This window comes from Atractosteus spatula, chromosome 4, assembly GCF_055471065.1.
Source record: "Atractosteus spatula isolate fAtrSpa1 chromosome 4, fAtrSpa1.hap1, whole genome shotgun sequence".
In the NCBI taxonomy this organism is placed as follows: Eukaryota; Metazoa; Chordata; class Actinopteri; order Semionotiformes; family Lepisosteidae; genus Atractosteus; species Atractosteus spatula.
In genome coordinates this window covers 13,896,018-13,916,724 of record NC_142709.1, presented here as the reverse complement: position 1 = coordinate 13,916,724, position 20,707 = coordinate 13,896,018, and the positions used below count along the sequence as shown (strand labels likewise).

The 20,707-nt window shown below is 37.7% G+C and overlaps 1 protein-coding gene across 3 annotated transcripts in view; it reads right to left on the bottom strand.

Annotated features, from left to right (window-relative positions):
* Window positions 1-13,803, bottom strand: part of nhsb (Nance-Horan syndrome b (congenital cataracts and dental anomalies)) — a 154,238-nt gene extending 140,435 nt beyond the window's left edge. For 2 of the 3 annotated variants that reach the window (XM_088913369.1, XM_088913370.1), the window contains exon 1: window positions 13,283-13,803. In XM_088913369.1, the coding sequence (XP_088769495.1) occupies window positions 13,283-13,562 (280 nt within the window). In that variant the 5' untranslated portion in view covers window positions 13,563-13,803. Of the gene's footprint in view, window positions 1-11,718; window positions 11,740-13,282 lie in introns of all 3 variants that reach the window. The other variant, XM_088913368.1, reaches the window with a different exon arrangement.
* Window positions 13,804-20,707: the final 6,904 nt, after the last annotated feature.

The window sequence follows — 20,707 nt, the reverse complement described above, 5'->3', positions numbered from 1 at the left end:
AAATTCAGAACCGTGGAGCTAGGCAAAGGTTATACTCTGCGTGTCCCGCCTGCTGTTACTATGCAGACTTCAACAAAGGCATGGCTGCATCTCATTGGAGGTCTAGTTTGACAGTGTGTAGAAAAAACATTCAATTTTTATGTATCCCTCTATAGCAATATTTCTGTTCTTACAGAGGATCACGCAGGGATGAAGAATATGGAATTTGTTATTTTCAAAGGGTTGGTAGGAAGAAGCTCAATTTGGACAGTTTCTCCGTGGTGTTTACAAAAAGAAACCATCGTCAGTCTCCATGGTGGCATGTTTAGACTTTAGAAATATATTATTACTGTATCAAGCAGGAACTCTTCTGTAAACAAGGTTAATTTAATTTCTTCTACTTTTTTATTTCTTTGGCATAATATAATTGTCTGAATCCATATGCTACTTGGGTATGTAATCAAGAACGCAACTGAGAGAACTCAGAATATGACCTATAATAAAAACAGAACTGGAGGGAAGAAAGGTTTTCTTCGTCCACTCCAAAAGAAAGTGCCTTCTCCCTAGTGGATTATGGGTGTGACCCACAAAGTGCTAAAAGGAAGTCAAAATAAAAACACGTGATTGGACTTTTTCAATATGTTCATGGTTTAAGAACGAAGACCACCACATTATAAATCACTGCTAACATTCTGGTTAATCTATTACATCTGCAAATTGAGCTGTGACTTCATACTTTATGAATGTGACTGTATATTATTTCAGTTTCTGTACTTTGATTGATAGAAAAAAAAATGATTCAAAAACACTCTGTCATTTCAGGAACTGCTCTATGCATAAAGAAAAAAAAATCTAAATTAGAAATTATTTCAAATGTCACCATGAGTATTTGTACACTATTATAAAATTAGTTGTTTTTGCTGACTGACAGCTCAGATCTGGCTTGCATTTCAGTAGTTTAAACTGTATGACACTTTATTTTTATGCCTTTGGTCTTCCGATTTGTTATTTCATTGAATAAATTCCTCACTATGAAGTGACATTTGATAATATTCTGTTTATTTTACTTGTTGGATAGCATTAAGAGTTATGTTTCTGTCATTATTAAGAACGACTTCTGTCGGCATCCTAGTATATGAATCGCATGCCCTTACTAAGACACTTAACCACAGTGTTATTCACTTTATTCATTCTCCTCAGTCTACCCTGCAGATGAACCTTCAGGTGTGAAATCACGCAGCTACAGAAAGAAGATAAAGACCATCAACTGACAGTTGTATTTTGCACACAAACATCTGCAATTATGTCTAGTTTTTTTTCTCTTTCAGAAGATGCTAACTAAAACATTTAATTATTTTTTAAAATTGTGTTATTATTGTAGATGTTCTGTTTTGCAATTTTATGCCTCATACAAATGGCACAAAAAATTGTAAGAAATGTTCAGTGACATTTCTCCTGGGAAAAGAATGACAGATTTATAGCAGCAGGAACTGTTGACTAAAGTTCCAAGCACATAGCCTTATCAGCTACTTATCAATATGTTAACTACTGCTGTGTTACACAAGAGAAGAGCTGTGGGATCTCAGAACATAATCAGAGGATAGCACTGAAGGGTTAAAAGCTTAGCGCTGAATCATATCCTAAAAAAGGAATCACATACTGTACATTACTCCCTTTGAAAAGTAAACTTCTACAAAAGTAGTTCTACAAAATGCAACAAATTTATATAATGGAAAAAGATCATCACCAGATCCAATGCTTCCATAGGAAAGGAGAGAACACTTCACACATTTGAATTTGTAATGATTGCAGTAAATGTAAATGGGACAAACTTTCAAAATCTGAAAACACAGTTTTCTACACAGACAGAGCAGCAAAATTATTTAAACACATAAGGTCAACTGTTTTGTAAACTGCAATTAAAAAAAAATCAAGATTCTCACATTTCATTGCTCTGTATCTGACTGCTTACTGAGGAAGTACTGAAACCTGACATACTTTCTTTGAAGTACAGGTATGCTTTGTGTTTATATAAAAATGATAAACATTCATTTTCTTTTTTACTCAGACATAGGGTATCAGATATATCTCAGAAATGAAAGAAGCTAATCACCTGTTTGCCAGGTTTCTATTAGATATGGTTGTATGTTTCTGTTATTCTGCCTCATTTAGTGTTTCTTCTATATAATACAGAAAAAATCTCGGAGGATACTAGTACATTCAGTAGTTTGCAAGTCTGAATACCTTTTGTGTTTGAATTCTAAGGAATTGGCCTGCTTCGAGTTTTGAAGAAAGAGAACTGAACAATGTTGAAAAATAAATACAAAAATGAAAACAGGAGTTTAAAATAACCCCTCACCCGAGACAAATATAAACTTATTGTACCATATACCCTAGTGCCAATTAGACAATCTACAGTGTACTTCAGATTGCAGAGAAATACATTAGATCTTCTGTGAAAGGAGTGGAAAGGAAGAGGTTTTCAAAAATATTTCAAATTCTTTCTCTCTGACATTCTTGCCGTCTGTCTTTTAAGGAGCAAAACACAGTGATATTGCCAGAAAAAAACAGGACAGTTATACTGCACCCACCCAACTCTAACAAACCCCAACATTACTACCACTCCTTTCTGAGATGCACATCTAAGATCAAAACTCTGTGATATAACATCTAAGAACAAAACTCAATGATATAATGATACAAAGTGAACAAAGGTTCAACTTAGTGTGAGACATATTTGGGTTAACATGTTCAGTGTTTTGTGTGTGGTAATTTGTTTGGTGCGAGTGAAGTTTTATTTAATCTCTGACCAGGGAAAAGTGTGGTGTGGACGGTTGAGGAGAGAATGCAGGCTCGTGCTGTGTCCATTATTCTTTTTTCTTCTTCTTGCTTAGTCTGCTAGTTTTGTTTTGTTTTTATCAATAAAGTTTGATAATCGGCCAGTGAAAGCTCCGTTTTCCTTTGCATGAATGCCTAAAACCCTATACCGAACCCAGGATTTTACATTAGTATATTTCAAACGCACAGTTCCTCCATCTGAAACATTGTTGAGCTTGTTGTGGACTCTCAGATTTCTGGCACCTTTAGATTTGGGGTCTTCAGTAAAAGTCTAAAATATCTTTTCAAATCATCCACACACCCACATACATAATAAGGTTAAGCTGAATTTTCATACTGACAATTAAAAATGAAAGGCCCTATGCTTTATCTACGAAGATAAAATGTCTAAGAATATCCTAGCTTGCCGGCTCAAAATGAAAGAATAAAAGAATAAACAAAGTTCTCTGCGCTCTGTACTCTGATTCTTCAGGAGAGTAGCTGACTGTACACACCAGTAATGGCTCATTTAAAACTGATCCCCAGCAAAAAAAAAAAGAAAAAAAAGAAACAACAACAACACAAGCCTTTCCATCAAATGAGGAAACGGAAAACATAACGAGCATTACAGCACGCAAAAAAACACCTTGCTTATAATCTTCCTGACCTTCTTGTTCCATTTTAAATGTGGAGCTCATGTCCGAGCATGATCAAATCAGCAACTTGAGGAAAATGTGGTCCACTGGATTCTCCAACAGTGAAACCTGTGCTAAGCATTTGAGAACCACCAGGCTTTCCTCCACACAAGAGGACTTGAAAAGTTGGGAAAAGAGTGTGTTCACACCCATCCGGCTGAGTGAGCCACACGCTCCCCTTCTTCAGACTTTCTTCTTCTTTCAACCTATTGCTCCAATCTATTAGGAACCGGAATGTGGCACGCTTCCAGCTCCAAGGAATAACTCTCGGGAAGTGCAAAGGGGTTACTCTCTCCTGAATGTTGTGGTTTTTCTTAGGCAATCAACCATGTAATCCTACCCCTTCGTGCCATTATGGCTCCGGAGTCATTAGTACAAACCAAGTTACATGCCTTACCAAAATAAACTGAGACAAGTACCTTCTCCCCCTGGGATCAATCCGGCTGTAGTTTTAGGTTTTGGTTCATGTCACATCAGATGACGATCTAAACACAGGATATTGTTAGCAGAAGCGAGGAGTGCAACAGAAAAAGAATTTGGAAGGTGAGGGGGAAAAACAGGAAAGTAGATGACTCTCTTAAGTTAGACTGCAGTAATGTTTGGGGGTAAGGCTGGGAAATATTAAAATCTGGTGTCCTTGCTGCTGCAGACACGATTATGTCCCTGCTTATAAGCTCTAACACAGTATGCCAGATTTCAAAGCCTGAAATCTCTCTATTTCCAAACAAGAAGAAACGGGTTGGAATTAAACATGAAAACTACTATCAGTCATTACCTGTGAGACCTTTAGGTGCATGGAAAAGAACCACGTGCCTCTGGAGCCAGGGTCTTGAAAACTGTGTTTGTTACCAGTGACTCCAGCCATGTTTCCGCCAACTACTCGAAGAGAGCAAATGCAAAGAGAGACCAAGGGCACTTCTCAAACTTTGAATTTTTGTCTCCCTAAAACAATGCTTGAACCTGCACCACCCCTTTCTGCACTTTGCCAGCAACAACATGTGGCAGAACCTGAGGAAACAAAGTAATATACATAACTACCACTGTAATCAGACCTGAAGGAGGCTCCACAGCCTAAATGTTGTGTTTTCTTTCTTTTCTTTTATAGCATGGAGTAAACCTATTACTTGTTCAATTACCACTGCAACTGTTACACTAGAAGTCCACTTGGTCCTCATAACTCAGTATTAAATCCAGATAGCATGTCCTGTGCTGTTCAAACCACTCTTCACTCAGTGTCCTTACCAGAAGCTTACTGAATAACACATTAATGTCTAAATGCCTTCTTGCTATGTGACTGAGTACTGTTTCCATTTAAACAAAGAGCAGGACACCACCTGTGTGTTTCGAAAGCAACGCCATTTAGTGTGAACAATACCAGTTACAATCCATAGGGAGTGGAGAGAGAAAAATAAAACATTAAAATAATGCAATAGAAATGTGCTTTACTTTTTGTAGGCATGCATACTGCTGAGCAGGACTACATACTGTACACCTCAGAAATTTTGCATTGCTCTACATTTTTTCACTCCTTCTTTATCCTTCTCTAAGCAGAAATAAAAATTTTGCCACGTTCTTCATTTTAGCTATTTTGTTTTAGGATTGTTAAACCTGATAGATCGGTATTTTTGGAGACTTTTAGCTTTATGGATTATGGAGCTACTATAGCACTTCTTGCTGGCAGTTAATGAAAGGTATGAAAGTTTATTGTGAGTTGTTGTCTCTGTTCAATAACATGTCAATAAAACTATTACAAAAACAATTTTGTCGTTGCGCCGACAGTTACTCTGTGCATTTGTTGTAGTTATAAGTCATAAGCATCTTTTAATAGAAATGTATCTCTCCAGGTACAGATGTACAGTGCATAAAAAATGTTTGTAAATCCTAGGTATAATTATGGGAATTACAATTTCTTACCACGATATCCTTGTTTAATGGAAATTGGACTTTTTATTTTTCATTTATTTTTATTATAATCCCAATGGCTGGGTTTTACCTATTCAATGTTGTTTTTAGTTGCAATGGAGTAAAAAGTAGAAGGAAATGTGCAATTAAGAATCAATGTATGTGAAATAATAATTGAACCCCTAGTGTACTTATCACAATGTAGGCAGGTAGTTAGTATATGGTGGTTAAGGTGAAATAAATGTTAACAGAAATTAAATAAATGGTTATTGGTTAATACAGATTAGTGGAAACACACCGTGCCACAATCACAAGAGTTTTCAAAGGACGTCAGAACTGATGATGCTCATCAGTTGGGAGAGAGTTAAAACCATTTCTAAACATTGGGAGCTCCTCAATGACTCTACCCAGGACTGATAATTCTTCTAAATTAACTCTGAAAATCACACAGAGAGCACCAGAGTAAAAAGAAAAGATGTGTTCACGCTTCAGGCATCAAGAAAACACTGATAGGGAATGATTTTCATGGGAGGAAACAGAAAACTAGACACTTCTATTTGATGTCATTGCTGCTTAAGGAGGCTCTGATTCTAAGGGTTCACATATTTACTCACACAAGGATATTTATTGTTCGATCACTTTGTTGATTAATTAATCCAAATATGTCTTTGTGTACTATGTTTCATCCCATTCCTTCTGTTTAATTAAGACTTTAATAAAGATCTATTTACATATTAGATCTAACATATTCAAAAATATTCAAAAGGTTCACAGACTTTCTCTCAGCACTGAAGGTAACTCACTAATAAGCACACACGTGCTCCCTCTTTTGTGTGTAGGAAGGAAGAGGCCTTTAATATTCTACTTATTAATGTGACAAACAGAAAAAATCATATTTTTCCCCATAATATTCAGTCAGAGGAAAACACTACAGGGAAAAACAACAGCAGCAGCTTCCATCCTCTCTGTTCTAGATACATGAATAATTGAACGTATTTTAATATAATAACACACTGAATTTTGGGACAGAATGAACATCTAGGACACAGAAAGGACAGTTTGTTTTGCCAAGAGTGATTTATACATTGGCATTAAATGACACAAATCTGCTTGGAGTTAAGCCTTGACCTTCTTCAACAAAGACAATGGCCCTCTGTAGTGTCAGAAGAAAACACTATTGGTTCAGGATATCCCACTGCTCTTCAAGTGTAATGTTAGTCTATGTCCTGCTATACTTAATTGCCTTCAAGTAATTTCAAAGCTGGGAGACATTTTATTACATACAACCATCTCACTCTCCCCCTGGTGTGAACTCCAGGTTCTTTGCCTTGTGGAATTGCATCGAATGACTTCACCCACAGATTAGCGACAGTCACTCAAAGGAAACTTGCTGAAGCCTTGGACGTTCACCACATAAGAACCATGTCAGGGAAGCACATCTGTATGCCTGAAGAGAAACCAAGGCCATCATTCATTCAATTTTCTATAAACTGTCAAAGAATTTCTTCTTGTAAATTTCTTCTCTCCAGGTAAGAATAAAGTCATGCACATCTTAAAATGCAGACTCCGTCCTAACTCATTGTAGACATGAGGTTCATGCTCATGACTGTGGATGCTTACCTGCAAGCTCAGTAAGGTGACATCAGCTCTATCAGTGGCAAAGTTTAGTGAGGTTGTCACTGGTATTGTTGCTTTTTATCAGCTTGACTGCTGTCGGAAACCCTCTCCCAGGGTACAGCACTCAACCTAATTGTGTCAAAGTCCCACCCAGCTCTAGTGACATTTTGTGGATCAACAGAGCTCTGCTGGGAATCAGATGTGCTACAATATAACACTTGAGCTATCCTTGTTTTCTTTGCAGTGCTGTTTTTGCAAAATAAACCCACTTTCAATGACAATGAATAAACACCTTTCTGGTGTTTAGGCAGTCCACTTTGCTTTGAGTCTTACCATGTGGAACCACTGCAACTTGATGGTAGATCTTAGCTGTCTTTAAAGTATGACCTTCTTTGCATTGGCAACTTCATTTACCAAAAACAATGTTTGAAATCATCCCAATTTGTAGTGCAGACCTCCCAGTAGACTACTATTTTACATTTGAAAGAAAGCAGAAGGTTACAAAAATATTTATTTTTGTTATCATATTTTAGACTGAGAAAAATCAAAACTGTCTGAAATTCTGAAAGACATTCAGTTCCAGTGCACATTATAAAACATGCCTGTGAGTGGCACCTACTGTAAACAGTGTCAGTATCACTCACTATCGCTGCTGCTTTGTCTTGCTGATGTTAAAGAGAAACTATGTTGAATGATTTGCCTGCATATTATTTTCTTACAGCCCTCCTCCCCTTGATACATTTAATTGCCTTGGTCACTGTATAGAGGCTACATGTTCTTAAAACTACATAGATGACTTCTAATGTGTTTGATACTCTATTATCACATTAATATTCACTCTTATGCACTAGTGAGCAGTGTGTCTGCTGTGAGCAAGATTCAGCAGCTACTAAAATGAGAATAACATCTTAATGCTATATCTGAATTTTAGTGTGAGGTGGGTGTTTTTCATTGTACATGTAGGGTGGTATGGTGGTGTCGAGACCCTCTGCTACTACAGATTTGGAGGTAGTTTTTTAAAACAACCTTAAAGTACTGCAACAAGACCAAACTCAAAAGCAAAATAGTAGATCAGTTCAGGGTTTCAATCATTTGAATGCATATGCTGGACTATAGGTCTACAAAAAATACTTTGACAATGTTTGAAAATAATCGCATCCCCTATGATTAAGGAAAAAAGTACATTTTGACAAGTACATTAGTCAAGAGAAAAATAATAAGCTTAGATTTAGTGTTTTCTGGGTTCCTGGGAATAGTTCAAATGATTCCAGTGCTGTGGATAACTAAGTGATAATTAATGTGTTTCCTCACCACCTGTAAACTTCCTCAAGGGGAACATGACCCAGGACCTCATTGGAATATTTTTTTTAATTTCCACCTTTGTTGATAGTTTGTTTCATAATGTCTGTAGTGAATTACAAGTCAGCTACAACAGTCACAGCTACTGGAAGACATACTTCTAAAGACGTAGCCACCTACAGATTCAGAATAGCCTTTACTAATGGACAGTGCGCAAAATTCATGAAAGATCAGGGCTTGGATTTTATATGTATAACTATACTACTTGTATAACATATAATATTAATATATCTGCATGTTAGAGTATCAAATCAGTATTCTATAACTGTGTCTAAAGCTGATAAGCCAAATGCACCAAAGATTCCCTCACATCTGCAAGCTGTTAGTGGCTTTGTTTTTCAAGGTATCACCCTGACAACGGTCAAAAGAACATAAGAGACGCTACAAATGAGAGGAGGTCAATTTCTCTTATGATCTTATAACCATTCTTATGGTCATTAGTGGGTTTCTTTTCTCATGGTATTACTCCTCACAATCATCATTCTTAAGAGCAGTTGGCACCTTGTTCCTGTGAGACTTGAGGGCTTTGAATGAAGCCACATTTGCACTCCTTTTCATTCAGATTACAGCACCATTGTCCATGCACCACACACAGCACTTAGAATATAAAAGGAACATTAGACGCAATTAGAAGATTTTTACAGAAGAATTTGACAACTGAAGAACCTAAAATGGGAAGAGACAACTTAAAGACAACTAAATTACAACTTTAAAAACAAATTAACTTAAAATTAAACAGCATTTTAGTTTGGTTGCTGGCAGATTTTTCTGGAAAGACACTGCAACCTACATTAACTTCTCTGTTAAATAAATATTGATTTGTAAGTCTTTTTTACTGGCTCCATTTGTCTATATTTTCATTTATTTAGCATCACAACACCTTCATATTTGCATTCAGTATGTGACAGAAAGATAAATCAACGAATTCCTCAAAACTTCCAAAGCAAATACCAAAAGTTTATTTGTTTGCACTGACTGTAAAACCAGACAAAGTGTGCAAGACACCAAATCAACTGAAGCAGACACAGACACCCTAATTATCAGATACGAGATAAGCTGTGTTACCGGTAGGTACTGTAAATCCTACAAGCACTGAAAATCAGCAGATGTATATCCTGGGAACATATGATTTTATTCGAAAAACAAACACTGTTCTATTGTTGTGTGTAAGCCTACAATAAACAAACAAAACAATTCCTGAATTTTCTTTTCCCCTAGCTATAGAAAGAACTATCCAGGTCAGACATGATTCTGGATCAACTTATCAGTGTACCATTGTCTTCTGAATATTGCATACTGCATTTAATCCTTCAGTTTAACCTGAACAGTGCTAACTCGGGATGAACTTTATTTTCCCGCCACCACCCAACTTCAACAAAATCTTCAAAAATCAAATCATTATCAACCAGTGTTTATGTAGCTGTTAGAAACATTTTAAAACCCTGTCTTATCCATATCCCCTCCTTTTCTTAGAAGCTAATAGAAAGGTCTCAGAGCTCCCGCCCTGTTGTGCTTATCGTACTATTTTGGCAGAACTTTACAAGACTGCCGCAGTAAAAATCCTTTTATAACAAGTAGGCTATTGAATTATTAACTTCACTGAATACGTGACATAGCACTTCATTGATGTATCTTTTTGAGTACTGCATGGATTTCAAAAGGAATCAGGTCCTCAAAATGCATGATTAGATTGTATTATACACATCGCGTTGGCACAAAGAGGCCATTGGCTATTGAAAAAGATGGAAATTGCAGAAGGAGGATGATGGGACATGGCCTATTTGGAAATAAAAATAGAAAACATAAAATATGCATGTAGAAAACTACAGGCAATTGTCACAACTGCCTGTATTAAATAAATGACTTATGTGAAAGCAGCCTATCATTCTGTTAAATGTTAGTAAGTTATATATAATGCCCTATGATAAATTTAAAATGCAATATTGAAAACAAAATCAGATTAGCCCACTGCTCTTTAAGACCCTAGAAAATCAGTCTTAGACTTAATCGGAAACAGGGCATCCCACGACTCTATCCTCTTGGCGCAACACAGAACAGACCTCATTTTCCCCCCTGAATGCAACTCCAACCTGCATGGCCTGTGGCTGGAAGATGAGGCCTGTTCTCCACTGAAACCACGTGCAAAAACCAGACGCAGAAGAGTCTTTTCACAAAAGGCCCTCAGCCTCCTCGTTTACAAATACCCCACTCTAGGGCTACGTTCGGGTTGAAATACAGTGCATTTTAAGGCCAAAAAAAAAACCCCATTACAGATCTCTTCAAAACCGGTCAAAGAAACAGCTATTAGAAGACAGGCATGTGCAAAAACGCAAACCTATATTGATATATACTTACAGACCAACCTGACGTGCCAGGCTGCTGTTTGACTCTGAGGAATCCGCTAATTGTGCAAAGAAAGCTGTCTGATCCTTGCACTGGCACCCCCTGCTGAGGGGCCTGAAGAAGTGTAAGTGCTGCCCTCCTGCCTGTGAGATTCTGCGTTCTGAATGGGGATGGAAAACTAAACTTTACAACCCACCTTTTGTCCAGGACCTTTAAAAATATCAGCTTCTGCAAATTCCAATGCATATGGCACCCATGTCGATCAATAAGCGAGGACCCATCCCAGGCCTGCAGTGTTAGTTACAGCACACATCTCATACATACTGCAGGCACTCTACACAGTGTGACTCTGGGGAGACTCTGGGGAAGAGGGGGCTCGTTTAAAAGGACATGTGCCTACAGAAGCTTAGTGTTTTTCTTTTACTCAAACTAGCACCACTGGCGCAAGGGACAGTTCCAGTAAAGGACTCTGCTGTCAATACAAAATTGACGGGACTTTCTTTTAATTGTCTTTGCAGTACCAGGAGCAAGAAAAACCTTGCTGTTCAATTCATGTTCATACCCTGGAAGTCATCTAAAATGAAGCTTTTCGTGAAGCATTTCTGTATGGCGTTACCTTCTTAACTCATATGTTTAAAAAACATCTACAGGAAGTATTTTTTAAAAACCTTCCATAACATATATTGGTTATGAATGAAATACATATTACGGATGCCACAACAAACCCATATTAGTAGCCAGTACCTAAGTTAACAGTAATAATTATTATTATGCCATTGATCACTTTCATGACAAAACGCACCATCATCTGCCGTTATTACTGCATCCTATAAGAATTTATGCTTTAAGTGTAGTGCAGCACCTTGTGTGGGATCTCATATGAGTTTGTAATTTGCTTTGGGACTACAGTCCACCAATCCTCAGCTGCAATACACATAGACACAATGGGATATATTTGTCACAGAGAGCTATTGTAATATACTGTACCAAGGCTTATATTACACACCAATTATTACTGTTTGGAAATCTCTGGTAGGGGTGGGGTTCTACTGACAGAAATCACCATCACAGAACCGTTTTGATTATTTTTTTTACAGCCTGCATTTCCCCCATGTTTGGATGATATATTTAAAGTCAAAATGTGCCTGCCTGCATCATTAGTGTAAGGCTGGGCTGGACTGTGCAATATTTTTCTTTTTTCAGAATGACATTCGCTGAACATAATCCAATTCAACATCAAGGCAATAACAGCCACCGCGAACGGGATTTTTTTTTCAATTATTATTTCCCTGTTTAGCTCCGAAAAAGCCCAGTACATACATACATGCATACATTGTTTTAATCTCGAAGACGTGATTTACATTAAAAACACCGCACTGCCTACAGTCTTTCGTTACCTATAAAGACGAGCTTAACTAACATAGGCTCTTGAAATGAATAAATATGTGACTACATGATTTAGCGTCGCTGACTCGTGTGAATTTTAGTCTAACGTAATTTCGGATACAATTTCAATCAGCAAAGGGTTAGCTGGATTTCCCGGCAGAAAAGGATACTCGTGTAGCTTTATAAGATTTCTCAGGGGGAAAGAAAAGTAGTATGAAAACATAGCGTTCATAAGAAACCTAATAACCATGCTGGCGTATCTATCATATTCCTTTTTATATCTATTCTACAATACTTTCTGGTGTGTTTTTGGGTGGAGGAGGGGGGGTAGTTGGGGGTTGGGGGTGACGAAGGGCAACAGGGGTATATGGGTCGCTGGAAATAGACCAAAGCCAGCTGCCCGGTGGGGCTGCATATTTCACAGCTCAAGACTGGCCCAGGTACAGGTACAGACTGCTGATCTTCTGGACAGTCTTGGTTCGCATGACTAGTCTGTCTTGCCTTTTTACGCACCACGCAAAGACAACTCCACGATTCCCGTTCTGCAGCAATGCCCGTCACTACACTCAAGTATCAAATATTAAAAACCCCGAAGGTAGCTTAAGAAGGAGGATCGAGCATATTTTTTTTTTCCTTTTCGTGGATAACAAAAAGGACGCTAATGAATCCCAAAGCAGTTAGCTGGGGGGGAACCGGTTACATTCAGACTAGTCCTCACACCTGCAGTAATATAGCTGTAGCTGTTGCAGCTGGAGAGTGGTATAGTCGTGAACGATGCTAATGAAGATACCGGTTCCATTGACGCTACTCGCGCAACCTACACGCCCCTCTCTGTCCCAAGTAACCGATCGCTTCATACGTGTATGTCGAACCCAACATCACATACAATCATACACATACAACGTAATATTGGCTTTTCTTTTTTTCCCATTTTTCACGCATGGCATATTATATAATAAAGGTCCACTTGGGGGCATTGCGACTTAATTATAATAATATGAATAAGCATAACGTATGCACAGAACTTAATTCCCACTGTCACTGTCCACCCTTCAACAGGGCAGATTCAATCACAGGATGCCTTTTAGCTCAAGCCGTGCCACCTAAGCAATGGAATTGGTTTCCCCGAAGTTCAGCGACTGCGAAAAAAAAAATACACAGGAATCAGTAACAGGGGTACTCACGCACTGCCTCTTGCTTGGGATCGAGACCGCTGGCAGTCTGCTGGATTCTGCCTATTTTGTTTTGCAGAACCCAAACCCGCTTGTTCGTGGATATGATTTCGTTCTCCAGCTCCTGAAATAAGGAACAGGCGTGCTTGGCCAGGTCGGAGAGCTGCCTCAAGGTCCGGGAAAGAGCTACATTGTTGATAGAACACAAATCCTCAAAAAGCAAACCTTCATCATTAGGAATGGCATGTCTGCACAGTAACTGAGGTTCCACGATCCTCTTGGCAAATGGCATTTTGTAAGTAAAAATAAATCCCCCTCCAAAAGAACCAGATCCAAGAAAACAAGAGAAAAAACAACACGTTCAGATTATTTTCCCCCTCAATCCGAAATTCCCGAATGCATTTTTGTATCCCCCATCCTTTCACACTCTTATGGTAATGATCACACAGTTCGAAAGCAAAGCAGCCAGCCTTCCGACTCTGATCCTCGCTGCTCCTCTGATCATCAGTTGCCTATCGGTGCTATTTTTTTCCTCCAATGCTTTAAAGTAGAGGTGGATTTTTTAAAAGATTCCGCGAAAACCCGGCGCCAGGAATATCCGGATCTGGAGCGGTATTCATTCATTTTACAGACCGTGTGGAGACACTAGAGCGCCGGCCGCTCTGCGGGAATCAGCGGCAACAAGTGGAAGAGAGAGGCAGTAAAGCGGGGACGCTGAAGGCGGCAGGCTTTTGGCGCGTAAATTCACACGTGTAATTACACTGAATAACACAGTCCCCCGTAAACATTCGTTAAACCTGCAAAATGTTGTTGTTTTTTTTTGTGAAATGCGTACATACCGTGGCACTTAGGGTGCATGTAACAAGTTAAACAGGAAGTGTTACCCGAGCTGAGTGGTTGTTTGGCTTTGAGACAAGTCATGCAAGGGAAAGGTGTTGGTATCTATTCTGTTCTATTTAAGAAACGTCGCATGTGCACTGTTGCGATTGTTAAACCACTTATTAAATGGCACTTCGGTATCTACTGGATGACTCCATGCATAAAATTTCATGCATGCCACCTTTGTGCTGCAGATTGTTCACATATTATAGAATTAGACATCTGTTTAAACAACAAGGTGTTCAGACCAGTACACATCCTGTACTGTAGACAAACTCTATGGTCCTCACTTTGCAGGTGTTGTAAAATAAATTATTTTCAACAGAATTTTGATATATTTAAAGTCCTGTATATGATTGGCCTTTTAGAGCCTTTAGGAATTCACAGCAACATTTTTAAGTATTGGGTACAACGTGTCTCAGAAAATACCACTGAGAAAAAATCAGTTTTTAAAAGCTTTTGCTTTCTTAAATTGAGCAGTACAGAATGATTTACATTCCTGAGATCAAGTCTTGCTCACTGCATGGATGTTTTTGAAACAAAAATAATACACAATAGACTTCAACACAAACCTTTCAAAACATTAACTTGATTATTCCTATCAACATCATCAAACACGGCTGTATAAGAATTTTGATGGGCTAAGGAGTCAATGCACTATGGTACATGTACCTTTCACCTTTCCCCACAAAGTATGAACCAACAATAAAGAATATTATTAAACAGCATTTTCACAATGTCACACGCTATCAGTTCTGTCTCTTCATTTTGCATTTGCTCAATCTCGTGTGATCACCTCTTGTCTACAGTATATACAGTAAAGGAACAAGTAATAGGTTTATTCCATGCTGAAAAAAAGAAGAAAGAGAACACAATGTTTCGGCCGTGGAGCCTTCTTCAGGTGTCACCTGAAGAAGGCTCCACGGGCGAAACGTTGTGTTCTCTTTCTTCTTTTTTTCAGCATGGAATAAACCTATTGTTCCTTTGTAGCCTACGCATGCCGACACAGCTACCCACCTGAACTACTACAGTATATACAGTATATTACTATACATCACATCATATCCTTACATCACTTTTGACAGCCGCTTATCCAATTCAGGGTCTCACTGGCCCAGAGCTTATCCCAGGAAGCACTGAGCACAAGGCAGGATCAACCCCGGAGGGGGCGCCAGTCCATTGCAGGGCACACACATAAACAAACACTCAACCACACCAGGGCCTATTTTCCAGGAATCCACCTAACCCATCAGTACGTCTGTGGACTGTGGGAAGGAATTGAAGCACCAGCAGCAAACCCGCATGGGGAGAACATACAAGTTCCATGTAGATAGCACCCCGGAAATTGAACCCAGGAGTACAGCAATGCGAGGCAGCAATTCTAACCCCTGCATCACCCTTTATTTGACATCTCTATATAATATATTCCTATTTGGAAACTATATGATTTAGAAAATACTACATCTGAATTTCTTTGTATAATAAAGAGGACTGTTAATTCTATAAAATACCTTACAATAATTAGAAACGTACTGCATTTATTATTATTATTAGCCCAAACCAGAGGATGGCAGTGCAGGAAATAATTTTTAATACCATAAAATAATGCGTAGTTCCTTCAATACCACTCCCTCATATCACCTAAAAATCAAAACTAATTCAGACTAGTTTTGATTTTTGTAATGAATTAAATGCAACTTATTAATTGATCATGTCTCTGTATGGTACAGACACCAAACATTTAGTGTAGTAAACATATGTTAAAAATTTAAACAAGAAATATCTTTTAGTTGCTTGAAAAAAAATGTACACACGATGTTCTGTTGTGGAAGGGAAATGTCCCACAAGAAGACATAACCATTAGTGAAACTCAAGAAGATGTTGGAACCCATTTACCATTTTGTGCCACAAAACACCTTCCATAATTTCTCCAGCTCTTAACGCTCTTGCCAGCCCTTTTCTCTTTGCCTTCTCTGCTCTTTTACTTTGACATTCTGTGGAAAAGCTGTCAGCTGGATTGAGGTTCATTCACATTCGCTGAACGAGTGTTTCACTAAATCCTGCCGGATGGGCTCTGAATCCACAGAGGTGACAGCTTAAGCTCTTCCTTGTGTGATTGTTAATGTCTGCACAAGAACTGCAACAGTTGCAAAGTGGAGTAAAAAAAAAAAGAAAAAAGGCTATCTGTCATGCACTGGTTGACATTGGATCCTGCAGTTAACCTTAAAACCTTGAATCCTTGTTAGGGAACATAGATTTTACTTTATTCTAAATGCTATTTAGTGTTCATTTCTTAAGTATCCCAGAGCACAATTCATTCCCTTATTGAAATATGAATGTGTACTAAAATAACATTACATGAATCAGTAAAATGTTAAATAATATTTATGGATAGCTTTTGAACAGGACTCTTTTTCTGACTCTCAATTCACAGTAGGAAAAATGCATTGAGCCAATGGTTTGAATCAAAAAGGCTGCTTGAAATTATTTGTACTGAGGGCTCTTATACATTTTGAGGGCAGCTAGTGCAATTTCTGAACTGCAAAGACCAGGCTATGTTACCATAAAAAATGTGCAAAGCCTTGTTATGTCCTTGAAAATTGTAACTCTGAAATCTCAGTGTGGATTCAGGAGTCAGGCAGGAAAATGCATAATGCTTTCAAGAAGAAAACTATCACATACTGAAGATTGTATCTTTATGTTTAAGGTGAGATTCAAATCTAGAATGACTAATTGACCTTTTGTGTTATGCTACCCCCTATACAGCATATAGACCAACAAAAATGAAACCGCTAAAAATACATTGCTTAAGACTTTGACTCTGATTCAATATTTTAGGGACCAAATAGCATGTCAGGTTTAGCACCATATTTCAAAATGCCCTCCAATCTAGGGTGGCCATGTAGAAGAAAACCTGGTTGGTGTGTAGTGAAAAAGCATCACTGCCAATAGCATAATCCCCTCAAATAAAAAATATAAAGGGTGGATTGGTCAACAATGTTTCTGTTGACCTTTAAGCATGAATATTTAGTCATTACATTTCATTACATATCTATGAGTTGAAGAACAACGAGGTATAGAAATAAAACCAAACATGTTTTCCTTTACAGAACACTCTGGAAGGGCAACCCGATAGATTTCAGGGTTTAAGGAAACGTTCTTCACTGACAGCCTGAAGGAACTGAACTTTTCAGTCTTCAGATGATTACAAGACAATGTGGTACAAATATGTACAATTCTTAAAGGCATAGATAAAGTCAACAAGGCAAATTTCTTCAGAATGAACAGTGAAACGCGAACCAGAGTATACAAGTGGATACTCTGCGGGAGTACATTTAAAACCAAGAACAGGAGGCACTCCTTACCCAGAGGGTTGTGGGAGTATGGAGCAAGCTACCCACCATGTCATTGAAGCTGGGTTTCATCATATAAACAACTGGATGAGATTTTTAGACCAATTAATTAACTACCAAATGAGTTAGATGGGCCTAACGGCCTCCTCTAGTTTGTAAATGTTCTTCTTTGCGACACAGGCTGAAGGATCTTGGGCAGTGAGCGAAAACGTTCATTGTCATGTCATTTTGGTATGTGTAGTGATCAACTGTCTCTGATGCAGCCACTTGAAACATTAAATATACTGTAGTACCTGATAGCTTCAACAAGATTACATTTATATTGGTTTACATTACATAGAGAAATTAAGGCTGCTTTTAGAATATTAAGAGCAATCCCAGATTTCAGCTATTCACTATTAAATGAAAATCAATGAAAATCAAACACTCCAAAAGCAAACACACAAAAACTTCAGATATTGCTTCAGATTTTCTGTAGTGCCCTCTGGTGGAGAATTACCTTTTTGTTCATATCTCTCTGCAATTTTATGAGTAGCCAAAAAGCGCAGTTGCAGGCCCAAGGAATTGTACTGAGTACTGAATATCGTAACACTGAAGTCATTCTATAAACGAACAATGACCTTCATGTTAAAGGTCTGTTTTTTTATTTCAAAAGACAAGAAATCAGCCTCATTATAAGCATGGAATTTCTGTCATAAATGGGTTTGGTTTTGAGTTCAGACACTCTTTCCTTGGACAAGAATGTCTCTGGGATAATTTTACAAAGGTAAATCAGTAGTGGAAAATAGATGGCAGAAGATTTTTATTATTTAAATAATATGATGAGAGGAAATTTAGCAACCTGACCCTTGTTTAACAAAATACTGGGCTCAAAACTAAGTTTCACAGACCTCTGCAACTTCAACTAGCTTATAACCAAATAATAAATGTAATATGTTTTTAGGTGTAATATTGTAAAATGTATTTGTTTTTAACAGTAGTAATTCCCTTGCAATTAGAACCTTGTCATTAATCCTTAGGTAACTTTTGAGAAAGCAGTGAGCACAGTACTTCTCCTTCTGAACCAAGTAAAATGCCATACATGTGAGTCACTAAGGATATTTGGAAAACAGAGAAGATCTGAACCTGCCTTGGCTTATAATAGACAAGAGAATGAAATAAATTCACATCATGTGTTAAGAGTTGGATAATTCGGTAGAAAATGCTAACGCATTGCTTCCTGGGATGTGTTGCTGCTATCCTGAAAATGAAATTTGTGTTGTTGCGGCATGCTTCAAGAATGTATAAAAATATAAGCAATGCAAAAATAAAACAACATTTTAAAATGTTTAGAGAGTCCTGCTTTGCTGCATTCCAACAGAATGCTACTTTTCAAACTTTATAACATTTAAGTCAAGCAAATTTAAGGTGAAGAAGACAAGACCTTCCTGTTTTTCCACATCAACATTGTGTTTAAAACATTTCCCAATGTGCATTAACCATTAGCTAGCTGATCATTGATAACAAGATGACTGTATATGTTTTGTGGAAATTGTATTGTAGTTTCACATCTAAATGAATGTGTATTTCTTTATAGGATTTTTAATATAGTTTAACATATTTGCAGTTTCAAAAGGGTTTAACCTCTTGGTTGTAGTGGCTTTGTATATTGTTCACTCCACAGGTTTTGTAAAAGGCCTTGTGATGCATGAGAAGGTGATACATGGGTTAAAGTTGCTGTTGCCAGCCCCACTCTATATAATTTTGATCTGTCTTCTGCACCTCGAGTGCAACAAATTCATAGTACATTTTTCTGTAAAATACAAAAGAGAACAGATTGCGCTTAAATGAGTGTTTCATGTACATCATGTGGAGCTGCTATAATGAAATGTAACTAAATTCTGCATTATTTCACAAGATAAAAAGGAAAATTGCTAGCATAGTGTTTACTGTTATTTATAGTTTAATCAGTGCTCCTGTGCTTAACCCTCTCATTTTACAAATATGTGACCTTGCCTTGTTTTCAATTCAAAATCCAGACCCTTAAAATTACTACCTGGGCATTTATGAATGATAATTAACTCTGTCGCAGACAGTATAACCAACCACTGCAGTGTATAATTACAGTTTGAAGAAGGTGCAGAGAGCAAGCAGGCAGAGGCTTGTTTAGTGATGTGGCTGTTGATGGGAGTAGTATGCCTTGGAGGGGCTGACTGTGGTTGTCTCATAACATTTGACTTTCTCTCTTACCCCAAAAAGACATCATCAATCATGGCTTTTGTGTTCTGAGGCAAAAAACTGAAACAATAAGAATTCTTTGAAAAAAAAATGCATACCTGTTTGATATACTGTATTTACAGTATATAAATTAAGGGTCACCAAACCTGGTCCCTGAAGGCTCCAATCCAACAGGTTTTGTAGGTAACCATGAACTCGTTTGTTTCTAAACACTGGGAGGTTATTTATTTGTAATGAAAAAATCTGCATATTCTCCATCCCTTAAGGTCATGCGTTTATTAAATTACCAAATAATAAGAACATAAGAAATGCTGCCAATTAGACGAGGCTGCCATTGGATGGGTTGCGGTTAACTGATCCAAGGAACACATCCTACTGTTTCTTGGAAGAACCTCGGGCATCAGCTTCGACAGCATGGCTGGGTAGTTTGTTTCACACTGCAATAAACCTTTTGGTAAAGAAGTGCCACCTGTTCTTGATTTTACGCGCACTTCCACACAGTTTCCATTTGTGTCCTCCCTGAATCACCTCCTTTATTCAACAATTAGTTATATGCATTCCCAATCTTTAGAAATAACTGATTCGGGATGTCCCACAGAAATATCTGGAATAGGGAACTCCTATATTGGACAAGCAGCAGGATACTGTGTTCTCAGAAGAGTCCACCTACTCTACGCCTCTGTTGTAAAATTGCAGTAACCTCACTGTTAATTGACATGAAATTTTTAAATAGAAGTGTCAGTGTTACTCTATTAGGACTGCTTATGAAAAAGTCTTTTAAGATAAATAAAATAGGAGATCAATTATGCAAAGGGTACCAACTACTATATATACTTTCAAATGAAAAGAAAAAATACCGGCACTTTGCAGAGCCTTAATTTTGTGGTATTATGTAATTAGGTAGAAAGCTAGATTAGTTAATTGATATTGATGTTTTTAAAGAAAACACAGAAAATGAAGAACATACTGAGGAATGTGTTATAACTGA